At 49.3% G+C, this 25,269-nt stretch overlaps 2 protein-coding genes and 1 long non-coding RNA gene across 11 annotated transcripts in view; 2 read left to right on the forward strand and 1 right to left on the reverse strand.

Moving 5' to 3' along the window:
• The window catches only part of DENND4B (DENN domain containing 4B), a 31,250-nt gene extending 24,219 nt beyond the window's left edge, over nt 1-7,031 (forward strand). For 4 of the 7 annotated variants that reach the window (XM_072983762.2, XM_072983765.2, XM_072983764.2 and 1 more), the window contains exons 22-28: nt 112-290; nt 720-909; nt 1,569-1,814; nt 2,362-2,467; nt 3,384-3,549; nt 4,177-4,241; nt 5,377-7,031. In XM_072983762.2, coding sequence (XP_072839863.2) covers nt 112-290; nt 720-909; nt 1,569-1,814; nt 2,362-2,467; nt 3,384-3,549; nt 4,177-4,241; nt 5,377-5,522 — 1,098 coding nt within the window. In that variant the 3' untranslated portion in view covers nt 5,523-7,031. Of the gene's footprint in view, nt 1-111; nt 291-719; nt 910-1,568; nt 1,815-2,361; nt 2,468-3,383; nt 3,550-4,176; nt 4,258-5,376 lie in introns of all 7 variants that reach the window. The other 3 variants (XM_072983766.2, XM_072983767.2, XM_072983768.2) reach the window with 3 other exon arrangements.
• A 2,544-nt stretch (nt 7,032-9,575) lies between these two features.
• The window catches only part of GATAD2B (GATA zinc finger domain containing 2B), a 44,127-nt gene continuing 28,433 nt past the window's right edge, over nt 9,576-25,269 (forward strand). The window contains exon 1 of one of the 3 annotated variants that reach the window (XM_072984221.2): nt 9,576-9,774. The gene's annotated coding sequence lies outside the window, so the exon portion shown is untranslated. Of the gene's footprint in view, nt 9,775-20,408; nt 21,621-25,269 lie in introns of those variants that run through there. The other 2 variants (XM_078382228.1, XM_072984223.2) reach the window with 2 other exon arrangements.
• On the reverse strand, nt 14,665-22,142 carry LOC110088486 (uncharacterized). Its single transcript, XR_002302089.3, has 3 exons — nt 21,853-22,142; nt 18,162-18,334; nt 14,665-17,722 (listed from the first exon to the last, which is right to left on the reverse strand). It is a non-coding gene; the product is annotated as an uncharacterized LOC110088486 (long non-coding RNA).

A 25,269-nucleotide genomic window follows, 5' to 3' on the forward strand; every position in this document is an offset into this window, starting at 1 on the left:
ACCAGCAGTTATTGGGGGGGAGGGAGGGAGGAGATCATAACCAGATAAGCTTCTACAGATCCTCGGTCCCACTTCGCCACACTCTGACCCTTCTTTCCGGGTCCTGTTCAGGCGCTGCTTTCCAGCTGCTCCCGGTGCCAGGCCTGTGACTCGCTGGTCTACGATGAAGAGGTGATGGCGGGCTGGAGCTCCGACGACTCAAACCTCAACACGACCTGCCCGTTCTGCACCCGCTCTTTTGTACCGTTCCTCAACATTGAGATCCAAGATTTCCAGACTGTTGCTCCCAGGTGTGAACCAAGGACTTTACTACCACCTTCCTTACTACTCTACAGGACTTCCCCAGTGACCTAATACCAGGGTTTGTGGGAGAGGTGGGAAAAACTTCTGCCTTCCTTCCCCCATCTCAATTTAGGCTATCACTTTGCTCACTTCCTTCCATCTACTCTGGAGTAGCAGAGCAACCCAGATGGTCTGTGAATTAGGGCAGTTCCCCTCCGTCCCTTTCTGCATCTCAAGACACAAACTCAAGTCAAGGACCCAGCATCAGCTCACACTGATTGAAACAAGTTAGACTGAAAATATGTTAAAATACGAAGTTAAAGGTTCTAGTCCCTATGTTCACAAAACCACGTCCGCAAATGGGAAGACCCAAAAACAGTTGGGTCTTTTGGCCAGGAACAAGGCGAATTAACTTTTTTTTCTTCCCGTCTGTCTAGTGTCGTTGATGGTTCTGATACTAGTTCGGTTTCTTCCGAGTGGCCGCGAGATAGCGAGGCACCAGTCCCAGGTGGGCAGGGCCCAGTGCTGAGTGACCGCTACCACTGCTTGTCCCTGGACGAAGCCGAACCAGAACCTGGGCAGGAATCAAGACCAGGGTCCCTATGCAACGGCTTCACCGAATCACCGGTATGGATGGATTCGAGGATAACATGCTGGTTTTCTGTATCGTCACCTGGAAAGATAAGACAGGGAGGAATTAAAAATTACAGAAAACAGGGCTGTGTCAATATATCCTACCTTTATGTAGAAATTCTATACTTTCGTTGAAATAAATCCTAAATCATTTCTGTGGAGGAATATTAAAGGGTAAGGGAACTTTTGTCCTTTTCTTCCAAATGATTTGGCCTACAATTCCCATCAGCATCATGGCCTAAATAATGATGGGAGTTGTACTCCACAAAGGGCCCAATGTTTTGACCCCAATTTTATTTAAACTTTTGCTTTCATTTATGAAACTTAATTTGACTTTGAAGCAGAGCAAGGGCAATGCAATACATGACATCAGAAAGTTACTTTTGGAAAAGTTACTTTTTCAGCGGGTGCCAGTTCCCAGAATCCCTATACCAGGATAATCAGAAGCATTGTTTCAGTTTCTAACTTGGGGAATTTCTGGATGACAAAAAAAAGTCCAGAGAAAGGAGGCCTTCAGCCTTCTTGCTTAGGGGATTTTGGGGATTGTAGTCCAAGCAAAGGGTCTTTTCTCACCTCAGAACCCAAGATGGTACCTGTTCCGTAGATGACAGTTCGTTCTGTTTCCCCACAACCACCTCTTTCTCTCCTTCCAGGTCCCTCGGGCATCTGCCCCACACATTGAGCAACTGGCATTTGCTTACCTGAGCCCATTGGTCCTGCGGAAGGAACTGGAAACACTGCTGGAGAATGAAGGAGGGGAGTTTCTCTCTCAACCAGAACTCGTAGACAACCACCCTATCATCTACTGGAATCTAGTATGGTATTTCCAGCGTCTGGGTCTCCCCAGCAGCCTCCCCCAGCTGCTCCTGGCTTCCAAGCATGTCCAGGGACCACCCCAGGTAAACACATCTCCTTCCTCCCTCACTTTCCCAGATTTTGCTCCCTGGTTTGTTTTTTCCTCTTCTGCACAGCAGCCCTGCAAGGTAGTCAAATCCATAAGAGAAAGTCACTGGCCTCGGAGGGACCCTTCCAGTAATGCCCCTCCTCATTTTATCCACATGGTAGCCATCCGAAGGAGGCTTATAAAGTATGGCTGGTCCAAGAAATGCTTTCTTTTTTATCATTATCATCACCATCTTAAATCTGGAGAACTAGAAGGGATCCTATAGATCATCAAGTCCAGCCCCGGTCAAGGAGGCCCAGTGGGGAATCGAACTCCCAACTTCTGGCTCCACATCCAGATCCCTAAACCACTGGGCTATTCTGTTCCACAACTCTACTGCTTTATTACTATTCTTTATACTCACAGCAACCCTGTGAGGTCGGCTAGACTGAGAAAGAAAATAACTACCCAAACTAAACCTACTTCTTGATCATTTCCAGCCTCCTTCTGTGCTTCTTAATCCTGTACTCTGAGATCTTATTCTTTTAAAATCTCCTTTCCAGCGCACAACCCAGGAAGCCCCTCAGGTGAGCGTCCGTCTGCTGTGGGATGTGTTGATGCCTGACCCGGAGAGTTTTCCTCCGCTCTACGTACTCTGGAGGTTCCACAGTGAGTGAGCAATCAGGGACTTCTGAATACACGCTTCTCGAAGGCCATCCTTGGAGCCAAAAGGGAGGAATAGGTTGGCGCATGGGAAAAAACTGATCAAACGGGGCAGCTTCTCCATTCTAACGAGTCACAAAATTAGAAATGGAACTTCCCTATTTAGATGACTTCCTCTTTGATGGGTCTAATTTGCCTCTAAAACAAAACATGCTCCCTATTACGTTTCCGCTTAAAAGGGAACGAATCAAAAGGCAGAAGTGTGGGGATTTATTTCACACCAGAGGCGGCCCTCCTGTTGCTTTTCCTTCAACCTAAAAGATAATGCATTTGGCCTCGGAGGATTCTGATCCAGGTTCACCAAACCATGCTTACACCTGCTAGGGAAGACGAGCGGAGGGTGCTGTTGCAGTGGCGGTCACAGTCTCCATTTTCAACCACTTTGGGTTTTAGTCCGAACTTTACGGGTGTTCTTCGAGAAGCTCAACCCCAAAAGAGGTTCACAGCACTTCTAAACTTGGAATTCTTGGAAAAGGCTGCGCTCCAAAATCTGCTTCTTGGCATCCTGTCGGGTTTCAGTGGAGAAGCAGGCATTCTGAATTTGTGCTAGGTTTTAGCCCAGACTTAAAAAGAGATTGCGCAAAGTTTCTCAACCATTTTGGGGGAGGACATGAGGTTCGTCACCCTGGAAACAGCTCATGCTAAGGTTCGCGCTTAAACCCGGAATGGATTTACCCTCACTACGACCACCACCACCCCCAGAAAATCAGAATCACTGGCTGGTGTTGGTTGGAAGATTTTTATTTATTTCTCTTTATTTTGCCCACTGTGTTGAGTGATAACAGGGTGTGGGTGTTTGGTATAATCCATGTTGGGGGCTCTTCTTACTTTTTACACCTGTCTCCTCTCCGTCGCCCACCAGGTAATATCCCAACCCGCCTCCAGTCCTGGCGCCGACACAACCACCCATTCTCGCTGTCCTTCCTGGAGGCCGTGCTGAGTTCCGTCGGGGTCGGTGAGGTTCACAAGGCCATTGCTCTCTTTTTAGACACAGTAACGGGGCAGCCCAATCCCATACACCTACAAAGGTATGGCTCCCCCCCCCACGCATTGCGCTAATCCTTCCTTCCCTCACTCCCAGAGTCTCTAGCTAAAAAAACTATCTCCGCTACGAGGAAATACCCATGTACAGGGATGGGATTTTGGGGATTCTTGGACTACAGATCCCATAATTCCCCATTGCAAGAGTTATGACTGATTTACATACACCTTACAGACACCTCAGTGTGGCTCACCTGGGAGAAAAGGCCTATACTAGAAGGTTTTGAGGCTTAGCTCGGCCTAACTTCCTGTTCAGAAAGAAAGCTCCCAGCAAGCACTGGGGCAGGAACAGGAAGCTTGGGCTGAGCTAGGCCTAGCTAAAGCCAAAAGGCTTCCAGTTTAGGCCTTCTCACCCTGGCGAGCCACATTTGTGAGCTCCAGTACAACTACATCACCGGCCCATTTACCCAGCGATGCATATGTCAAATAGCTGAATAATACACCTCCTAAGACTTTGCTAGCAAGAAATAAACTTTCAGCTAAGATACCCTGATAATTTTTGACAATCTGTTGGCTTTCGGCTGTATCTGAGACTGGAAGGTGGCCCCTGGTGGGTTCATTTTTACGGCACTTACCCGGTTACCTAGATCTTGCTTCTTCTCTCTTACTTCCAGGAGCATTTACCGGGAAATCCTCTTTCTTAAGCTGGCGGCGTTGGGAAGAGACCACGTGGACATTGGTAATAGTAACACGGGGTGGGCCTCTTCCTTCTTTATTAGGTTAAGAAAACCAGGATTGTGACAAGCTCCCTTTAGACTTGGTCCATGGGAAAGGGGGGGCCCTCTGGGGATCCAGCAATTTTAGAGTCTTCGCCTGCCTTTGCATCCATGAGATCTAAGAGCCTGCCCACCGATCTTGGAAGTAATCTATTTATATTTAGCTTAGTTACTTGTAACAAGTTACTCCCCCACCTCTTTGGAAAAGGATGTAGCAAAGTTATATTTGCAAAGTAATGTAGGGAGTGGGACTGAAGTTATGCTCTTGGCGTGGTTAACGTGTCCTAGTTACTTTTTAATACAGGGATGCCTCGCAAGACGAAAATAATTTGTTCCGCGAGTCGTTTCGTATTGTGAAATTTTCATCTTGCAAAGCACGGTTTCCCATAGGAATGCATTGAAATTTAATTAATGCGTTCCTATTCATCTTGCAAAGCACAGCCATAGAAAAATTTGTCTTGCGAGTCACCAAAAAAAATCACAAAACGCTTTCCATCTTGCGAGTTTTTCATTGCGCGAGGCATTCGTCTTGCGAGGCATCACTGCATTCCCTTTTAAACAAGATCCTTAGATCTTGTTTAGAACCATCTCAGTATAAATGGTTTGTGTTTTTTGCTGTTGTCTTGCCAATCCTAAGGAATTCCCTCTTTACGGGAAAAGTAAGGAACCATGCAAGAAGTTACTCTTGAAACACCTTAGCAAATAATAGCAGTGAGTTATGTATCAAGTACCGGAGGGAATACCAGATTAAACCACTTTCTAAAAGATATGGTTGCAACTCAGCTTTCCTGTGGGGTGGTTTGGTCATTTCTGTATTTAAATGTGGAGGGAAAAACATACTACATTTCTCAGAATGTTGAATTTCAAATTCTAGACTTTTGTCTTCAATGCCTTCTCTAGAACCTGAAATGTTTAGAAATCTGGAATATTTTCTTGCTTCTTCGAAAAACAAACTCATCCACAACCCACCTGATCCAGCCCACTTTTCAAAGCCGCTTTCTCGAAAGTCATGCATTTGGTTTCGCCATTTTAGAACCTCGCAAGGGTTTTCAGACCCGTTGTAACCTTGGGTTGTTGTTTTTTTTCTCGCTCCCTCAGCCGACTTTGACAAGAAATACAAGTCGGCCTTTTCGAAGCTGGCCAACAGCCTGGGGAAGGAGTCTCTGAAGCAGTGGCGAGCTCAGCCTCTCTCTTCAAAAGCCATCGACTGCCGCAAAAGCTTTGGGGCCAACCTGGAATGCTAGCCCAGACCATCGGCGGTCCTCCCTCCTTCCTCTCCCCAATGACCTCCCTTGCCCCCTTGGAAATTCCCACCACATAGGAATGATCACAGATCCAACTGGAGCTTAATACCAAAACAGGACCGGTAGCCAAGGCAGGCTGGTACCCGGTGGGCATTAGCTAACGCCCGGTTGGCAGGAGCGCCTGAGCGATGCCTAAGGAGCGGGGAACGATAGGATGAGAAAGTCCGGGTCATCAGGAACAGCTCCGCAGGCCTGGAGAGGTTTTCTGGTCTGGCTTTCTCTGATTGTTCCCCTACCACCAAAAATTTTAAAAAAAGGGAAGGGGGCTGCAGGCGGACGGCAGCCACCGCCGTAGGAGAAAAGGGTGGATTTCGGGGACCGGGGGGGGGAGCAGGGTTTGGGATGTGTGGCTGATGGCTACTCCTTCCAGGCCCGGCTGGGCACTTTGCAGGTACACGCAACACCCTTTGCAACCCCCCCCTCGACTCCTGTCTCCCCCAGCGTTGCCACCACCCACCCTGCTTTGCTACGGCCACCTTAACAGTTTGTCTGGTTTTTTCTCGTGCGCGGTGTTCCTTCCGGAAGGTGCTGATGTGGTCGTCCGTCCGTCCGTCTGTCCGTTGCGAGGCCTCCGCTGTGCCTGTCTGTCCCCTTCTTCGTCCCTGTTCCTCACCCCCAAATAATCCCAAATTTGTGGGGGGGGGTGTTAATTGGGAAGCCCTCCAATCCCTCGCCCTCATCATCACATCCATCTAGGTTGGTTTACCTCTTCTTTTTTCTGTAACCAGCATTTTTTTAAAAAAATGAAGACAGCTATTTTATAATTTATTTATTGTCAAACTTTTTTTTACATCCGCCCCGTTCTTTTCCACCCCGATTTTGGCTTCACTGTTTCTGCTTTAACTGTAAGGAAGATGGTCGAGAGGAGGGGACGAGAGATGGAAACAGCCTTGGCTCGGTCTCCTCGTTTGCCGTTTTCTCACCGTAAGAAGGGCAGCTCCCAAACCTGTTCTAAAAGCCATCTCTCTCTTTTTTTTTAATTTACCCAGTGCTGGGTCCATAATGAGGCAAAAAACTGAGAAGGGAAATTGAGAGACACACAAACTGATACACACAAACAACACATCCCTTCAGTGGCAACTGCCTGGTGTTCTTTCCCAGCATTTGGGAAGGTGAACCATGGAGAGGGACTACAAGTCCCAGAAGCCCCTGCCTACCATGCTGGGGATGCTGGGCATTGTAGTTCCCTCCAAGGTCACTTTCTCAAGCTCTATTCTCTGCTTCCGATATCTATAAATACATACACACACACACACTTCCATACCACTTCCTCTCCTCAGGGCTCGGATTGTGCAATATGGAGTCCAGTCTCCATCAAGCTCGTATTTGTTGTTCTCTCGTTGTCAGTATTATTGTTGTTGTTATTATTATCATCATTTGGTTTATTTTTGTTTGTTCATTGGTTTTCAGTGTTTCCAGTCCTGTAAATAAAGATGCTTCTGTATTTTCTCTCTGGGTGTGCCGTGTCGACTTGACTTTGGGGGACGGTGAAGTGGGAAGAGGGCTCAGCCAGTTTGACTTTCTTTTCAAACACGGCTATAATTTATTCTTATTTATTATGTTTCTCTCCTGCTGGTTCCGCTTCAAAGAAGGAGCTTGAGGCCCCTTGACAAGTGTTTTTTAAAAAATAAGATTTAAGCAATGATACCATTAAAATTATGACCCTCAAAATTGATACACGTTTGCAAATGGTTATAAAGGCCATTTAAAAAATATGTATTTTTGCTCTAGCACAGTTCCTACCGTGTTTCCCCGAATATAAGACAGGGTCTTGTATTTATTTTTGCTCCAAAAAACGTATTAGGGCTGATTTTCAGTGGATGTTTTATTTTTTTCATGTAGAACCATCAACATTGATTTAAACACAGCCCTGTCCTCTTCTTCTGGTGGCTGCACAAGGGTGGAGGTTTCACTTAACTAGGGCTTATTTTGGGAGTAAGGCTTCTTTGATGAGCTTCCTGAAAAATCCTACTAGGGCTTATTTTCAGGGGGAAACGGAGTAGCCCTGAAGGTTTTGCTGGATTAGAAGCCCTGGGAAATCAAACCAATTCGGGCTGGTCCCGACACAAAAATTAGGACCACTAAAAATTAGGATTGCCTGCCCACCGTTAGAGATGACAATTTGAGCGAGTGAGATGCACTCCAACACTTTCAAATTAGCCGCCATTTGCCACAGCCTGTGATGCAGACCTCAATATCATTTCGCTTTCAATCCTTATCCTGCCATAATTCCACAATCTGGGATGCGTGAAAGGCTCCCAAATTGAAATCCCAGAGAGATACTCCCAGTCAAAGTAGAACAGCCGTGGAGTCCGGCTCCCATCGGTCTTGGTTAGCATGGGTGACGATGGGTGGGCTGCTCTTCAAAGGTAGTTTAGAGCACATTACAGTGGTGCCTTGCTAGACAATGATAATCTGTACCACTGAAATCGCTGTTTAGCGAAATCATTGTCTAGCGAAAAGCATTTCCCCCATTGGAATGCATTGAAACCTGTTTAATGCATTCCAATGGGGAAGAATTGTCGTTGTCCAGCGAAGATCGGCCATAGGAAAGCCGCTTTGGGAACCGCCGATCAGCTGTTTAAATTGCTGTCTTGCGAAGCTTAGGTCCCGAAAACACCTGTTTTGCGAGCACGGAGGGAGCTGTCAAAATCATCATCTAGCGAAAATCGGTTTGCGAAGCAGGGACCAAACATTGACCAGCGAAATTCCCCCATAGGAATCACCATTTTGCGAATCGCTATAGCGATTGCAAAAAGTCAATGTCTAGCGAAAAAACTGTCATGCGGGGCAACTGTCTAGCGAGGCGCCACTGTACGTTCTCTGCCTCTGCAGGCATGAGGACCTTGAATTTATGTGTGTTGCTGAAAGGCAGATTGGAAGCCGGTGGGGCTGGTACGAGGCCAGTGATACACAGTTTACATGTCACATACCAGCACATTGCAACACAACCACAACATTGGTGCACAAACTTTGGTTTTCAAACAGTCTCCAAGGGCAGGCCCATGTGGAACGAGTTGCAGAAATCTAGCAAGAAAAAAGGCTGAGGCCAGTACATGTTTATTATATATAGACCATATAGCTGTGTGTTTATAATTATATCCCGGGACACAGAGAGAGAGAGAGAGAGAGAGAAGCCAACCTCTGGCAAAGATTTGCAATTAAAACTTTCAGCCATCTTTCTCAGGGCGGCCTCATTGGGGATTCTCAGAGGAAACCCTTAATGAGGAAAAGTGCTAATGAAGCAGGCTGAAGCCTTCCTCACCATGTGATTGTGAATGCCTTTTATTTTCAATTTCAGTTTCATTTGGTGTTTTGGGGGGGAGAAAAAAAATCAGAATTTCTGACAATTCTGACAAAAACACCGTTCCATCAAAGGGCGGCTTGCTGAGGGCCTAAAGGTTGAGGCCCAAGGAGGTGGGGTGGATTAATTGAGTATTAGTGTGATTGCTTGCTTATTTATTTATTTATTTATTTATTTATTTATTTATTTATTTATTTATTTATTTATTTATTTAAAAATTTTAAAAAAAAATTAAAAGGTCTACGGTGGCCAATAAGGGCCTAAAAACCCTGAGGAGAGTGGCAGAGAGTATGAAGCCACTTCGCCTTTCCCCGCCTATCCCTTTAATTGTCTCCTTTCGGCCCGCCGACACAAATCCATCCCTCTCCGTCCATGAGGCCTCCGGTTACCCGGATGTGTCGGCTTCCAAAGAAGAAAAGGTGGCGGGGGGGGGCGGCAGAGAAATCTATTAACCAGGCGCCCCGCGGGGAACTCCGCCGCCGCTCGTTGGCCTCGCCTGACGCCAGTCACCCGCCCGGCTGAGCCAATCGGAGCCTCCGGGCGGTAACCCGGCGCCTCTTTTCGCCTTCCGATTGGCGGCGTTCCGAGTCGCTCTCCGCCGGCGCCCAATGGGCGTCGTAGCCAGGCGCCGAGGGGAGGGGCGCGGCCGGCGGGGCCCGCGGCCCAATCAGGAGCATTGTTTGTGGTGGGTGCCGGCTTCGGCGGCGGCTGGTGGTGGTGTCGGTGGCGCCGCGTCTCCTGTCCGCCGCCCGCCCGGCCTGCCCGGCCCGCCGACCCCGGCTTCCCCTCCGGGCCCCGCCGCCGCCGCTGCCGCCGCCGCCAACCCCCGCCCGCTCGGCCTGAGGAGACCCGGACCGCCCCTCCCCCGCCCACACAGAGGCCCCTCAGGTGAGGAGGAGGGGGAGGGGCCGGGACCGGGGGGGGTGATTGACAGGCCGCCGGCCTATGGGGGGGCTCCCCTGTGGGGGAGGCCGATTTTGGGGTTTTTTTTTCCCGCCTGAATACATGGGGGTTGTCAGTAATCATTATTTTTAATTAGGAACTTAATCGGGGGGGGGGGCTGTGAGGCTTGCCCCTTGGATCAGGAAAAGGGCGACCCTGGTAAGCAATAGGGGTTTTAATGAGGATTTTTTGGGGGGGGGTCTCTTTCTTTGGGGGGTAATAGAAAGGCCACCTGTGATCTTTTGGGGGGGAATTAAAGGAGGCCACGTGACGTGGGGGCACAGGGGTGCCTGTGACTGTGAAGCTTTGGGGTGGGGGGGCAGGTCACCCTTTTTGGGGGTGCCCAGTCGGATCTTGGGGGTGCACCAGGCGAAGGTGGAGCTGGGTGGGGGTGTTTGGGGGCTCAGCTGGGTTGGGGGTGAGGAGTGGGGTCCTCCACTGGGGTGGGAGGGGAGGGGGCTAGGGGCTGGGGGGTTGAATTATTTTGGGGGGAGTAGCCTCTTCAATGTTGGGGTTCAGAAGGGCATTGATGGAGACACGTCTCCTAGGAAGCGTGAGGAGTCCAGCTGAAGATGATGTTGGATCCAGGGTTGACACCCTTTTTAGGGGGTGCTCTTTGTTTTTGGGGTTCAGAAGGACTGGTCCCCTGCAAAACGGGGAGAGGTGTCGGGATTATTCCTCTGTCGCTGGACCTTTGATGCCATCATGGATGAGAGATGAAGGCCGGATTAGGAGGTGCTCCGTTGGATATTGGGGTCCGCCGGGCGAATTCCTAATGGATGGCGAACTGCCGATTTTGGGGGTGACATTTCAGCAGGGTGGGGGTGAAGGCCGTCGTTACTTCAGCCATGCCAAGGGCTTTGCTGAATATTGGGGTTCAGAAAAAGGGGGAGCGCCTGAGAGACGGGTCTCATGAAAGAGGCAGAGCCTCCCTCGTCATGGGGAGGGTATGCGAGCAAATCCGTTGAAGGGTCGTGTGTGGTTTCTCTTGGAGCTGTGCCGGAGTTCAAAAGGGGGCTAACGTGTCTGTGTGTGATGGAGGCGTATCGCCGAGATCTGGGGTGCTGCCTTTGTGCGTGTTGGTCTCAGGGGGCGTTACAGATCCAGCAAAGGGACAGGATGGCTCCTTTTAGGGCAGTGTCAAGGTGGAAGGTGGATTTTACGGGGCCATAGGTGTTGCCTGTGGCTTGGGTGGGTGGAATAAAGGGGGTTTGTGGGTGCAAGAATGTGGGGTTCAGAAGGCAGATGCATGTTGTAAAACACCCCCAAGGGGTGATCTCCTTGGGGACTTCACAGAGGCGGATGAAGTGCATCAAAGGGAAGCTGGCGTTTGCCCTTATTAGGAATGACACTGAATATCTTTCTTTTTTTTCCTCAAGGGTGGTGTGGGATTCATGTCTCTGCTCTGAAGCACAGGGCCCCTTCTCAATGGATGGAGATATGGACTGGTGGTCGAATGAAAGGCAGACCTTCCTCTTAGGAAGAATTGCAGTCCTTCTGAGTAATTGGTGTCTTGTTTTTTGTGGGGGTTTTTAAATTAGAGGGATCTTGGAGAAGGGTCTGATGGGGTCACAATGGGGCCAAGTCTGACCTGGGATAGGTGGGGTCCAAAGGATTCTTACAGATCGCTGCTTTTATTGCGATGGGTGTTGGTTTATAGAGGGTGCCGCTCTGTTTATTGGCATGGGGCAGAGTTGAGTCTGAGAGGAAGAGGGAAGCGCAGAGTGATCCGGGAATATGTGGATGAGGTCCTGGAAGCGAGGGTGGTCGGCTTGAGCCTGGATGTGGAGGTGGAAGCGAAATCAGGGTGTTAAGAGGTGGAACTTCTCTGTGGGGCTCTAGAAACAAATAGACCTGGTATCGGTTGTCGTGGGGGTCATTTCAGGACAAGTTGGGCTGTAGGGCAGGGGGAACGCTGTGGCCCTCCAAGGTGCTGATGGACTATGATTCACATCATCCCTTGCCATTTGCTCCACTGACTTGAATTGCCGACCAGCCATATCTGTAAGGCCGGCCGCCGCGTGTTTCCTGAAGATGGGGGTGTTCCTTTGGGTGGGTGGGTGTGCAAAGTGGGGGAGAGGGTAGCTAATGCGGAGACAGAATTCAAGGCTCCCTACCTCCCCCCGTGAGTGTCACCTGAGACCGATATGGCAGGTGCTCGGAGACTGGAAAAGCGAGCCCTGGGCACCTGCTCCTCCGTGGTGGGGTGCCAAGGCCTCACTTGCGAATTCTCCCTTGGAGCAAATCATAAACACCAGTCAGGGTTTGTGAGGCAGTGTGTGTGTGGGGGGGTGATAAACTGTATGGGGTAACACACCTGTAAGGAAAAAGCTATAAGGATCACAGGTGAGGTGCGCTTCTGGGCATGTCGTCCCCCCAAAGGTGACTGCCCAGACTCTCTGGAGGATGGGCTTGCTACCCCTGTTCCTCAGGTAGATGCAATGGCTGAGTGTGGGACCAACACAAGCTGGGAGCCCCGTTTGGTGTTAGGGCTTTGGAGAGGCAGAACGAATCCCTGCCGTGCTTGCTAGAACACCTTCCCCTGGCATGCGGGGGCTGGGGGTGCAACCCGCTTGGCCAGGCCTTCGCAACATCTGAGCGCCACCGTGGGAGTCAAGCGAATGATGATGTATGGGGGGGGAGGGTTGCTCTTTTAATCCCAGCTTCTCTTAAGATTCGTCTTTCCTCCGAAATCCGGGCTCACTGGCTCCGTGCCCCTTTCGTTTTCCAGCCGCTGTCAGATCCAGGAATCTGTGCTGGAGAAGGAGGTGTTATCCCCTCTTTCTGCCTCTTCTCCGAAAAACCTGGAGTGCTTTTGCTTCGTGGTTGTGCTCCCTCCCACCACCCACCCAGTCCCTTAGGCACTGCTGGTGCCGCCACCTCTCATGTGGGTGGAGAGAGAGAGAGAGAGAGAGAGAGAGAGAGAGAGAGAGAGAGAGAGAGAGAGAGAGCGAAGCCCAATCCTTTGGCCGAAATAAATGAATAAAATCGGAGCTTGGGCGGGGGGGGGGGAGACCCCATTCTCTCGCCCCGGGCACGTCCTTGCTGACTGGTTGAGAGGATGGTGGGGTTGAGCGAGGGATGCCCAGCGGGAGAACCATCTTAATCCGAAAGGCACATGCCAGCGGCCAGTCTCAGAAGTGCTGGGCGCTCGCGGGGAGAGGAAGGAGGAGGATCTAAGGCTCCTTGTCTCCTCCCCCATCCTCCTCTTCGGAGAGGACATTTTATTTAGAAGCATGCAGCTTTTCTGGTTCCTCAGCCAGAGCGAAGGGTTAATGCTTCGGAGGCTTTGACCGGAGATGGTGGAAGCGGCGGAGGGGTGTGGGCACAGAGAGTGAGAAGAGAGAGAGGCGTGGCGCGCGCCCGGATGATGGCATATTGATTGCCTCCGCTTGATTGGCAGATCATCTCAGGTCCACTTCTCCATCCCAGTGGGCTAGGCTAAGGGAAGGATTTATGGGGCCGAGGTTGGTGGGTGTGCGTGCACGCATGGGTCACAGACGCAATAGAGAGAACACTGATTTTTTTTTTAAAACCATGGTAGTGAGAGGATGCAGACTTTTTTTTTAATGTTGGAGCTGTTTCTAGCTCTGACATCTTCAAAGTCTATTTTTAAGATGTTCGTGACCAGTACCCCTCCTCCTTTGAAGATTGCCCTTACCGAAATACTGTAAATCCGTTTCTCCCAGGAATGGTTTCGACTCAGCTTAGAAGAACATGCTTTCCTAGACGTTGGTGGGTTTTTCGCCCTGGAATGCCAAGGCTCCACCCTAGCCAGCGGGCTAAAGCGAGGTGTGTGTTTGTGCATGTGTAAGGCCCCCAATGGCTCTGTTGGGCCCCAAGGTGGGTCCCTGAGGTGGGGAGGCTTGAATTGCCCCAGTTTGAAAGAAAGCTGGCAGGAGTAAAAAAGAAGGGTAAAGTGGCCTGGATAAACTGGAAGACTCAATGAAAGTTTTGAAGCTGCTGTGTCTTTTTTTATTAAAGAAAGAAAGAAATGTGTGGGTTCTCCACACACACTTGTGCGATATGACTTTGCTACAGTGACAACATGGCTTTGGAAGACCTCTGAGTTTAGCCCAGTTTGTTCTCTGTATGGCTGTAGCTGCTGAGTTGAGTGCAGGAAATGCATAGACTCCTTTCCTCGATTATTTAACTGTTCCCTTCGCACCCTGCATTTCCTCATGGGAGCGCAAGACAATGCACCATGCTTGACTCCTCCCCACTTTTTATCCCCAGAGCAAACAGCCCTGCGAGGTAGGCCAGTGGGAGTTTGATGGAGGAGGGAGGATTTCAACCCTGGTGTCCTGAGTCATCCTCCAAGACTCCGACCATTACCCACACTGGCCCACCATGCTTCCCTTCTCTTGAACGGGGCCTGTGAATGCAGGACCCTTCTCTCTAACACCAGGTTGACAACCTTGTATGATGCTTGGAAATATATGGGTTGCGGCACCTTTCGAGGTCAGAGGAACAAATCGAGCAGATGCTTTGCATCCAAAGGGCCCCAAGCTTGTCCAGACACCATTGAGAAAACCCTCTGTTTAGTTCATTTAGTCATAGGTCTTCCCTTTGATTGATTGATTTTTACCTAAATGGGCAAATTTGCCTTACTTCTTAGCTGTGGGGCAAGCACAGAGAGAGGGGGCAGCCACACCTCGGTTGCTTCAATCCCAAGAATCAGAAAAGACTTTGAGGGTGTGCGCTATCAGTGCCTCTGGCATATTTTAATATTTCTCCCACTTTTTACTGTTCTTGCCCCTTGATTTTGAAAGCTTTTTGTGGCCCTAAGCCCAACATCTTTTTTTCCTGCTTTTTTTTTTTTTAATTAGGTCATGGAAAGTCCTCATTGCCCAGTTGTCAATATGTTTTCATGCCTGGAAATTCAAGATGGTTTTCTTTCTGGCTTCCTTCAGAGTGCCTCATAAAAATGTCTTACTGATGCTTACCGAAAAATAAAATCTGAAATTATTTTCCCGGCCTTGCTTGTCACCCCTGCCAGTGAAATCCCAAGTTTGTTTGTGCACGAATCATCCAGGGTGTAGAGCAGGGTGAGTTTTAAATCAGGATCCTCAAGCTTAATTAAAGATAGTGCCTTGGCAGCAGTATTGAATCATCCAAACGGCTGTCACGCAAAGGGTGCTGAGGACAGATGAAAACTGCCTGTAGTTTGGGCTCAAATTTTAGGGGGAGCCTCCTGAACCTACAAGCCTGGGCCGGAGTGAGAGAGCCTGTCTTTTGGGAGGTGGTCATCTGTTCTTGGGTATAAGCAGCAGTCATGTGGGCGTCTGTCAGGGACAATATAATTAGAAGATCCTGACTTACAGGTACTGGGGTGTGGGGGGATTTCTGATGACCTCAAAGGTCTCTTCAATTACTTTTCGATGTGCCACGTGTAGTTTGTGAAAGATTAAGGCAAGGATTCTCAGAGCCATTGCCCATGGGTTGCCTCACGATCTGCACAGATTGATCTCTCAAAGTGCTGCCTGTTCTTCATTCCAGATGTTTTGGAGTATAGCTCCCACCCCTCGTTATCATTGCCAAAGCAGGCTGGGGATTCTGGGAGTTATGGTCCAGAACCTCTTGAGCGCCAGAGATTCGCCTGCCCTGATCTAGCCAGGCATATTGAGTAAAAGGAGACAAGCTGAAAGTGAGAACTTATGCAGAGGTGCGACGGGGTGCCTCCTCTGAGGAGGGCCAGTTCGGTGCAAATGGAATGAGAGATTGATCTGGCCGCAGCCTATACAGAGACCGGGCAGGGTTATCCAAGTCAGAGATTGCATTGGACTAAAAAAAAGAACAGAGTCGGCATGCAGAGACACAACAGGGCAGCCTCTCCCGAGAGTGATGTTTTTCTGCTGCATCTCCGTATTGGAAGGTATTAAATGAGCCAGTCGCGCTCATTGACGAGAGAGGTCCGTCACCTCTGAAGAGGCTGTATTTCGAGGTGTTTTGTTCACAGCCCTGACCCACAAAGAGACACAACAGCAAGCTCACTGTTAGGGGGTGGCTGATTGGGCTGCATTTCTGTTCTGTTCATTGGGTGGACTTGTTGGGGTCTGTTCTTGCCACCTAGCAACGCAGCGCTTGGAGCAACTCAGCCCCCAGTGTCTTGCAGACAGTCTTGGGTCCTGCTTCTGAGGAGCACGGTCGACGCTAAGTGAGATGGATATCTAGAAACAGCCCATAAGATGAGGTTTTCAATGCTGACTAGGCTGCGAGCCACTCTCTCTGTGTTGCTGGTCTGATTTCTCCTCCCTCCATCTCCCGCCTGATACTTATTTGCTTCGTGAAGAACAAAATAATTCACTTTAATGAATTATAAAACTTGTCTCGCGGCGGTAGGTTTTCATTTTTGCCCCCCGCCCTTTTTCGCTGCTGCAGATTTACTGTTTGGAACATAATAAAATTAACTGGGAGCACCATTCTGCCTCTCACGCCGGTCGTATTTCCCTTCCTGGCGCGTGCCGCGGGAGACGTGGAGAATGGTTTCGGGAACCTGGATGACAGGATACTTGTCAAACGGAGAATGGGAGCAGACTGCGGCGAGGAGGCTTGCTAGTTGAAGCAAGGCCACAGCTCCAGTTTGCTGCTTCCATCGTGTGGAGAAGTTTGACATGCGTTTGACAATGAGGCCAGATTTTAAAGCAGCCGTGTACTGTATATAAAAGCAGAGATAATTGGACCAATGATCCAGGACACAGCGTTGAATGAAACTGAGGGGCAAGTTAGAGCTTTATAGGGGTTGATGGACTTGGATTAGCCCTTGGATAGTCTCTGATTTCATCATCATCTTAGAACCGCAGAGCAGGAAGGGACCCTATGGATCATCAGGTCTAGCCCCTATCAAGTGGGGAATTGAACTCCCAGTCTTTGGCTTCACAGCCAGAGACTTTAACCAGTGCAGTGTTCCAGGAGAACAAGCCCCTCTCCTCTTCCTTTGGTGGCCCTAGCCACTATCTCTTCTTGGTTAGCTGCCAAGACCAGCCTCACCTACCAACCCCTGCACTGAAGCCTCTATCTCTAGCCTATATTGCCTCTATAGCAAAAGCTTGACTTTTTATAAAACGATCAAGATTTTAGCCAATCTTGAAGCGGCTTGTGTGAAGACATCCTTCAGTAACATTCTTCAGATGGTCTTCGGCACTTTGAGAAGCAGCTCACATAGAGCCTCTGTGTCTGTCGGCTTCATTTATTTAGGAAAGTTGTGTGTTTGCCACAGATGAGCACTCCATAGGTGTTCTTAGCTTAACTTAATGTGATTTTTCTTTCTTGAAAAGGAAACTCTGACTGGCAGAGGGTTGGCTTTCAGAATGGTTGCATGGGAAAAGTCCTTTTTCTTGCCTCCGAGGAAGGCCGAACCGGGTTGCCAGACTCCATTTCTCCCCCCCCCCCCCCCCGGTTGTGAATCATTCCTTAACTCGCTGGAGTCTCCAATTATCACAGGAGCGGGGGGGGGGGGAGAGGATCTGGCTCAGCGGCATGAAATAGTTACGGCCTAGTTGTTTCAATAGCATATTGTTTAGGTTTTCTCAACCATTATGGACAAATAAGGAGCAGCAGGGTTGGGTGGGGGCTGGAGGCATTCAGATGGGCGCCGGACAGGATGGAAGGAGGCAAGGCAGGGATACGTCTCATTCCAGTGCTTCAGAATCGAAATTCGTAAAAACACCTTGGTTAGGGGCTGGCTTGTTTTCAGCCTAGAGGTGCTGGTAGAGACATAATTTCCCTTGGAGCATTAGAGAGTCATAGGAGTTAAACTCTTCTTTCTTTCTTTCTTTCTTTCTTTCTTTCTTTCTTTCTTTCTTTCTTTCTTTCTTTCTTTTTTCATTCTTTCTTTCATTCTTTCTTTCATTCTTTCTTTCATTCTTTCTTTCATTCTTTCAAGGTTCTCCTCCTTCAAATATAAAAGTTTGTGTACAATGATGACTGAAACCAAAGGACAGCCCCCCCCCACTAACTCATTCTTGCTACGTACCTCTCATTTGCACTCCTATTACGCTTCAACGTGAATTACATGCAGGTCTAAGCCGGGGAATACACTGAACTTGGCCAGATTTTGCACAGCCTGCGGAGTTTAGACTTTCCTACTTACATAATTGGGATTCAGGCAGAATTGCAGGATGTGTCTTCTGTGTCACACGTTCACATGGAATGTTTAGTGGTCCAAGACTCAGCAGCCCAGTATGAGCTAACTAGATACCCAGTGTGGTATGGTGGATAGAGTGACGGACTGGGACTCAAGGGGCTTCGGTGCAAATCGTTGCTCAGTCATGGAAACTCCCAGTGGGGTGTGGAGCTGGTAAAAAAAAACACTCCTTAAATATCTCACTTACCAGATTCTGCTCCCTTCCTTCCTTTGCCAAATCTGCCAGGCTGTTGTGGTGACGTTAGGATAGTCTCGGCTGCTCTCCTTGTTTTGTGTGTTGTGCCATTGGTTGTTCTGCCTCCGTGTGTTTGTGAAGCATCTCCGAAAACATTTGTTGGTTCGGTAGGAGGCAAATAAAATCTATAAAATAAAATAAAAATTCCAATGAATTGTGAATTCTCTTATGATCACCAGTCTGAGTTCGGGCGACAAAGTTTAGTTCTGGCGTGGATGCTTCCAGGTACAGTGGTGCCTCGCAGGACAAAAAACTCACAAGGCAAATGGTTTTGGCAATGGGGTTGATGACTCACAAGATGAATGTTCCTATGGCCATGCTTTGCAAGACAAATGTTTTCTGTTTTTTGTTCCTGCCTCATGTTTGCTAATTTTTAAATGTTTTACTATGATGTTTAAAAAGTTAAAGTTTTTGGATTGAAATTCTTAAATCATCTGCACAATATGTATGGCTTTAAAGAGCACTCAATAAACCCTTTGTAAACCCAATTTGACTTTGTTCTGATTTTTTTTTTTTGCCCATAAGAACGCATTAATTAGATTTCAATGCATTCCTATGGGAAAATGCGTCTCGCAAGAAGAATTTTTCGCGAGACAACATTAATCACAGAACGATTTAAATTCATCTTGCGAGGCACCACTGTATTATTATGAGTTGACTTCCACGTATCCCATCCAGCATAGGCAGTAGTTGAGAATTAATATTGACTATGGTCTGTAAACATCAATAGGGCTCCAGATCATCTAGCACTGTTTTTGAATCCATTGAGATGAAACCTGTTTGGTAACCCAGAAGGGGTTGGGCAGATGGTGGATCCTAATTTCAGAGGCTGCTCCTCTCCATACATTAAAGGTGATCACAAAAACTTACCAGGAGCTAGGAAATACATCCAGCTGAATGCGTTGGGAAAGAAGTATCCGATTTCTGGCCCTAGCAACGTGAGTGATATTGTTCCTTTCCTGTGGTGGCAAGTGGCTTTTACAGATTTTGGAGGAAAGCAGCCTTTGCTTGGACTTATAGTATTCTGCTATGGGACATTTATGAAATAAATTTTATTAGTTGTTTACGCTATATTGGAAGCCACCTAGAGTGGTCACATAGATCAGATGGGTGGGATACAAATCAAATCAAATCACCAATAAATAAATAAATAAATGGTGGTACTGCAGGTTAAACTGCAGAAGCCTCTGTGGTGCAAGGTCAGAAGGCCAGCTCTCATAAGATTGAATCCAGGTGACGGAGGGAGCTCCCGTCGCTTTGTCCCAGCTCCTGCCAACCTAGCAGTTCGAAAGCATGTAAAGATGCAAGTAGATAAATAGGTACCGCCTCGGTGGGAAGGTAACAGCATTCCGTGTCTAGTCGTGCTGGCCACGTGACTACGGAAAATGTCTACAGACAAACGCTGGCTCTACGGCTTGGAGACGGGGATGAGCACCGTGCCTTAGAGCCGGACACGTCTGGACTCCCCAGCTTGCACGGGATATGGCCACGTCTCATTCCCTACCACCCTATTTGCCTTGTGGCTAAACCAGTCCCTCTTTTCTCCTCTCTTGAGTGTCATTCGGCCCTATGCAAACCCAGTGGAAAAGAGTTTTACATTTGAGAGCCAGCGGCTTTCAGTGAGTTAGAAAAGCCTGCCTGCCCCAGTCTGATCATCTTGCCCAGATATCAGCAGCCAGGGAGTGCAAATCCCCCCCCCCCAAAAAAAACCTAGCCACACGCAGCCTCAGGATTACTTTGGCCTACCCCTGTGGCCCTTTGTGGGGTTGACATTCATGTGTCGCCTGGTTCTGTGTAAAAGCACCCCAAGAATAAGTCTGGAATTGGACCTCGGCCCGAATGACTTCCAGGTCACCAAGGGCAGACCGATAGCTCTGCCCGCCTGATGTGATCTGCAGGCAGATCTGTTTGTCGATCCACCCTTTTCACCCTTAGGCAGGGAGCGAGCCATTTAAGAGTGCAAGAGAGTACATCGGAACATGGACCCTTTGAAACGTTTCTTCCGGCAACGGGGTCAAGATGCAGCATTCGGGAGCCTTTCCCAAGCCAGCTTCGCTTTCTCAGAGGACCGCTGGGCGAAAAATGACCAAACAGGCCCAAACCACCCTCAGAGGACCTGAACTGATCTCGCTTTCCTGCTCACCAAACTTCTCTTAGTGTCCACATCTCCCTTGGCGGCCTTGTCTGCAAGACAAAAGGGGGGTGCCCTTCGAGGTTGGCCGTTCCCAAGAGTTTGCCGCAGACCGAGTCCTGGTGGGCAGGAAGAGGAGGCGCCGGCCACGATTCACAGATGAACCACATCAGATCCGAATTTCTCGATTGTCGCCGAGGTGGGTGGCACGTTTTGGACAGGCGAGGCCTTAGCCATCGCCTGGGACGCATCTGGCAGGATCGGCTCACCGTGGAAAAGGGGAAATTGCTCATTGCACGAATCGGGTTTTTGTTTCGTCGTTCCCGAATTTGTTCGCTTGGAGCAGTAGGCCTAGAGGCGGTTCCCTTTGGTGCCTCTTCTGAGTATTCTCTACCTGGAAAACCCTGGCAGAGGACCGCCATAAGTCAGAGTGGATTTGACAGCGCATTATTACTATTTTATTTTCCGGTTGAAGGTGTCTCTGGGGGCGGGGAGGGTGGGCAACTGGCAGGGAAACATTTATAATTTTTGGTGGGGAGTCCAGTGTGTTGTGTCCCCCCCTTCCCTTGCCTCACATCATCGATTGGTTCTTGGGCAGCGAGCTGATTTTATATTAATTTTTTTAAAGGGGGGTGGAGACCCTCAGAAATCCGAGCTCCACACTTATGAATGAGACGGAAACTTTGGCCAGGTGCCAGCTTATGCTTTTAAGGAGTGGGGGCGGCCGAGCGAGCGAGTGCGTGAGAGATGATGGAAGTCCTTGGGGTGTAAGGGGGGGGAGAAAGAGAGAAGGAGGGAGGCGGGCGAAGCAGGCGGCTGGCAAGGAAGGGTGAGGGGGGGCGCCAGGCATCTCACTGGCTCTCATGCCACAACCAGCTTAATTTTTTTTTAAAGCGATAATTCCATGTCCTGAGGTTACAAACCGGCTGCAACTGGTTTTATTTTTTTTCCTCTCCTCTCCCCTTCTCCCCTGCCCCCGCTAGGCATCATGGGTAAAAGTAAGCATCACCCCCCCTTTTTTTTTCTTTTGTTTAATATAACGGCACCAGAGATGATTGGCAGGGACGTGCCCGTTCCACGACTGGGTTCCGGCAGGTCCCTGGAGGGGAATGGCACGCCTCGGCCGCCCATGTTCCGCCGAGGGGGCTTCCCGTGACAAAACACCCTGGCGCTCTCCCCCCCACTGCCCTCCTCGCGTGCTCGCGATCCGTCTTCCCGTCCATCTGTCTGTCTCTCCCCTCCTCTTGACAAGTCAAGGAGGGAGGCAGAACACGCTACCTGTAAGTATTCTTTTAGAGACTCTCTCTTTAAAACAAAAAACCCCTCAAAAAACAAATAATTTTTAAATTCTTTCATATTTTTTAAACAAAAGGGTTCTCTAGGGATGAACTGAGACCCCTTTTATTTAAAAAAAAAAATACTGTTATTCTTCTTTTAGCCTCGCGAGGTCTTGAACGTTGGGTCTTCTTTAAAAAAAATTTTTTTTTTAATTAAAAATATATATAACCTTACCGTCTGTTTAGGGCAATCCGTAAGGAATTCACTTATTTTTGGCCATTGCACCCCCTTCCTCACAATTCCTGGTCTTGAAGCTGCAAAGCAAGAGGATTTTGGGGAGGGTATTGGGGGGGAACAGAGGAAGCCGAGGTGTGGGAACGCGCGGAAAAAGGAAGGTAGCTTATTTGGGGAACGAATATGGCTAAGGCAATCTATTGTCTTAGTGCCGTGCTGATAGTTGGATAGTATACCCCCAAACCTCCTCTCTCTCTCGCCTTCTCTCTCCTTTCCCCTTCTTCGTCCACCCCACATGCAAAGCCCCCCCCCTTTTTTCCCTCTCTCTCTCTCTCCCTCTCCCCCCCCCTCTCTTTTTTCATGTCAGCTACAACCCAGGTCTGTGAATGGAGGCAGCCAGCTGACGGAGGCAAAGCGCTGGCACGGTGCCAAGGCCCGGGAAGACTGGCTTGCTGCTTTTGCGCGTGTGTGAGAGAGCGAGAGAAGTGAACGCCGGAGGAGCACACAAAAGCGTTGGCAGGGAGGAGGAGGAGGTGGCGGTGGCGGTGGCGGCCGGCAGTGGCGGGCGGCAGCAGCAGCAGCAGCATGGGGTGGGCGGAGGTTAGGCCTTCCTTGCGGTCTAGGAAATCGTAGGCGATTATATAAGGGCAGCCTGCGTCACTGATGCCCATGATATGAGAGAGAGAGAGAGAGAGGAAAGGGCAGAGGCTGGTTTAAAAACCTCCATGGACCCCTGTCGCTGCCACCAGCACTTTTATCCGGATGGTTTTTGAGCTCCCGACGGTGCTTTTTCTGCCCCCCCTCGACTTCCTCTGTTCACCCAGAAGGGAGGGAGAATCCCAGAGACGCTCAAACCACTTTGGCTTTTCAGTTTCCATGAAGAGATGAAAAGGGGAGAGAAGGGGGGACAATCTCCTGTCCCGGCCCTCTTCCCTGTCTTTGCTTCCCCCACGCTTGACCCAGCGCTTGGTACCCTAAGACCAAAGGCATCTCTGTTTGAGCAGCTCCTGGGTCCCTCTTCTGGGTCTCTCTTCCTCGCTGACTGTCGTGTCTGCCTTTCCGACACAATCAGAGAAATTCTTTTCTTTTGCGAATGAGATTTAGGCTGTTGTCTTGGATTTTGGAGGTGTTGTTGTCCCCATGGGTATCTCAGCTACCCTGCATTTTTCCTTTTTGGCGTTCCCTGCGATTTTAATCTGTAGAGATACCGGAGCAGATGGGCTGCTGGCATTGCTTTTGAGACTTGGAACGGCACTTTGTACATGCTTGGCGTAGGTCTGTTATTTCTTGTTGTCTTCTGGGGCCAAGGTTTGTTCAGCTCTTGTTGAAAGCCGAGCCTGGGTTTGTAAGGAGCTACATTCATTGGAAACAAGGCGTCTGGGGTTGGGATTGGCCAGATTACCATGGGATCAATTGGGACCCATGGATCGCCTGGTGTCTTCTTTCTATACATGGCAATACAGAGCCCTCCAAAAAGCCCCACTAGCAAGCCCACTTGACACTGTCTCTCTCTGGCTGCTAGTCTTCAGAGGGAGATTGCCCCTGAATCGGGACACTCACTTCCGCTCCCCCATGGTTGATAGTTGCCTGTAAATTGGTCTGATCCCAGGGAGCTGTTTGAGGTAAACGGCCCCTTCGAGCCTGAATCTTCTTTACCAAAGTTCTAAATAAAGATGAAGTAACTCAAAAGTTAAGGGCCAAGTCTATGATTTGTATGAGAACTCCAGAGAGGGCCTTCTGTGGTCTTACAAGGACTAGCCCAGTGCATCTGGAGATCCCTGTCAGGGGGAGAGATTTTCCTCCTTCCTGTCCCCAACACTAGCAGGTCGTTCAGAGGAATGTGGGCACTAAACCTGTCCCTTCTGTTTTCCCAACTTGGGGAAAACTTTTTTTGAAAAGAAAAATGATCGCTTCCAAATCCCCTCCACCGGCATAGCAATGGGTTTCTAGTTATGTGGTCCTGGAGGTGGGGATAAGCAACTTTTCTGAACTCGGGTGGCTAACGTTGATCAAAACAGAGGCCAAACTCTGCCCCGTCAAGGGGTTGCTGCCTGGATCAAGATCCCGGCAGCAGTTAGACCAAGATGCAACTCCTCGGTAGAGCGCCTGCTTTAGGCACAGGAGGACCCTGGCAAAATTTGGATACCTCCCAGTGGGACAGATAGCGATCACTCCTAAGAAGCTAGAGACCTGCCATCATTGTAGTCCAGTGATGCCCAACCTTGAGTAACCCCAGTGTTCTTGCACTGCACTTCCCAAAAAGCCTTCTCCACCGGCTGTGCTGGATGGGATTTCTGGGGCGTGAAGTCCAAGAAGTTTAGAAGTTCGAAACTTCTGGACCTCTGAAGCTTCTCCATCTCGGTTGCACTCTGGAACGTAAAGAAATTCCCTCTTTTTTGAGGGGGGGGCAGAGCTGGGGGATACACAACCCCCAGAAACCCCAAGGAAGAAGTCATCGCAACTGGGGGGGGGGGGCGGTTTATGGCTGTAGTCTGATACCTCAGTCTCTCCAGGTTGTAAAAATGGGTGATCCTCTACCCTGTGCAAATTACGAATCCCACCTTTCTCCCCCTCTCTTTTCTTTTTTTTTTTTAAAGAAAGACTTCAGCCCTCAGACTTTATTCCTCTTTTGCCTTTCACGTTCCTAGTTCTCCACCAGTGGAGTGAGAGAACAGAGCTAGGTGGTTCTGGTTCCTGTAATCAAGCAGTAGATTCTGATGTGGTCTGTTCAGACTGAGAACAGGAATCTGCACCAGAACAGATTCCCTGTTGTTATTATTTTTTAACAAAAGTGCCTGTGGAATCCCAGAAGACTACACTGGGGTGAACAGTCTTAGCCCAGCCCTTTCCCTGTCTGGCTACACAGCCACACACACACCCCAAACACACACACACACACACACACACACACACACACACACACACACACACACACACACACACACACACACACACACACACACACACACACACACACACACACACACACACACACACACACACACACACACACACACACACACACACACACACACACACACACACACACACACACACAGGGGCACTTTCTGACTTTGAACTAGTTCCTACAGCTACTACTCGATCATAGTATAGAAAAAAGCCCTTCGATGCAGTTGTGTCGTATCAAACCCACGTGGGTCCCATCAGATCCATGCAAATTGTCCAATGCTATTTTTAAAGTAAAGATCCGGCCATTTCCATGCGCGCCTCCGGGCTACAGAAAAACAAGCCTCCTATCAAGGTAGGCTACTGGTCCCTGACGCCCAGGGTTGTCCACGCCAACTGGGCAGAGGCTCAGTTGTCTTGGGAGAGAAGAAAAGCGTGTTTTCCCCCTCGCTTTCTCTCCTGCTTGTTTCAGTTCCTGATGCCCAAGGTTGAATCAGGGAACCTAGAGAC

The sequence above is a fragment of the Pogona vitticeps genome, chromosome 15, assembly GCF_051106095.1.
Source record: "Pogona vitticeps strain Pit_001003342236 chromosome 15, PviZW2.1, whole genome shotgun sequence".
NCBI classification, from domain to species: domain Eukaryota; kingdom Metazoa; phylum Chordata; class Lepidosauria; order Squamata; family Agamidae; genus Pogona; species Pogona vitticeps.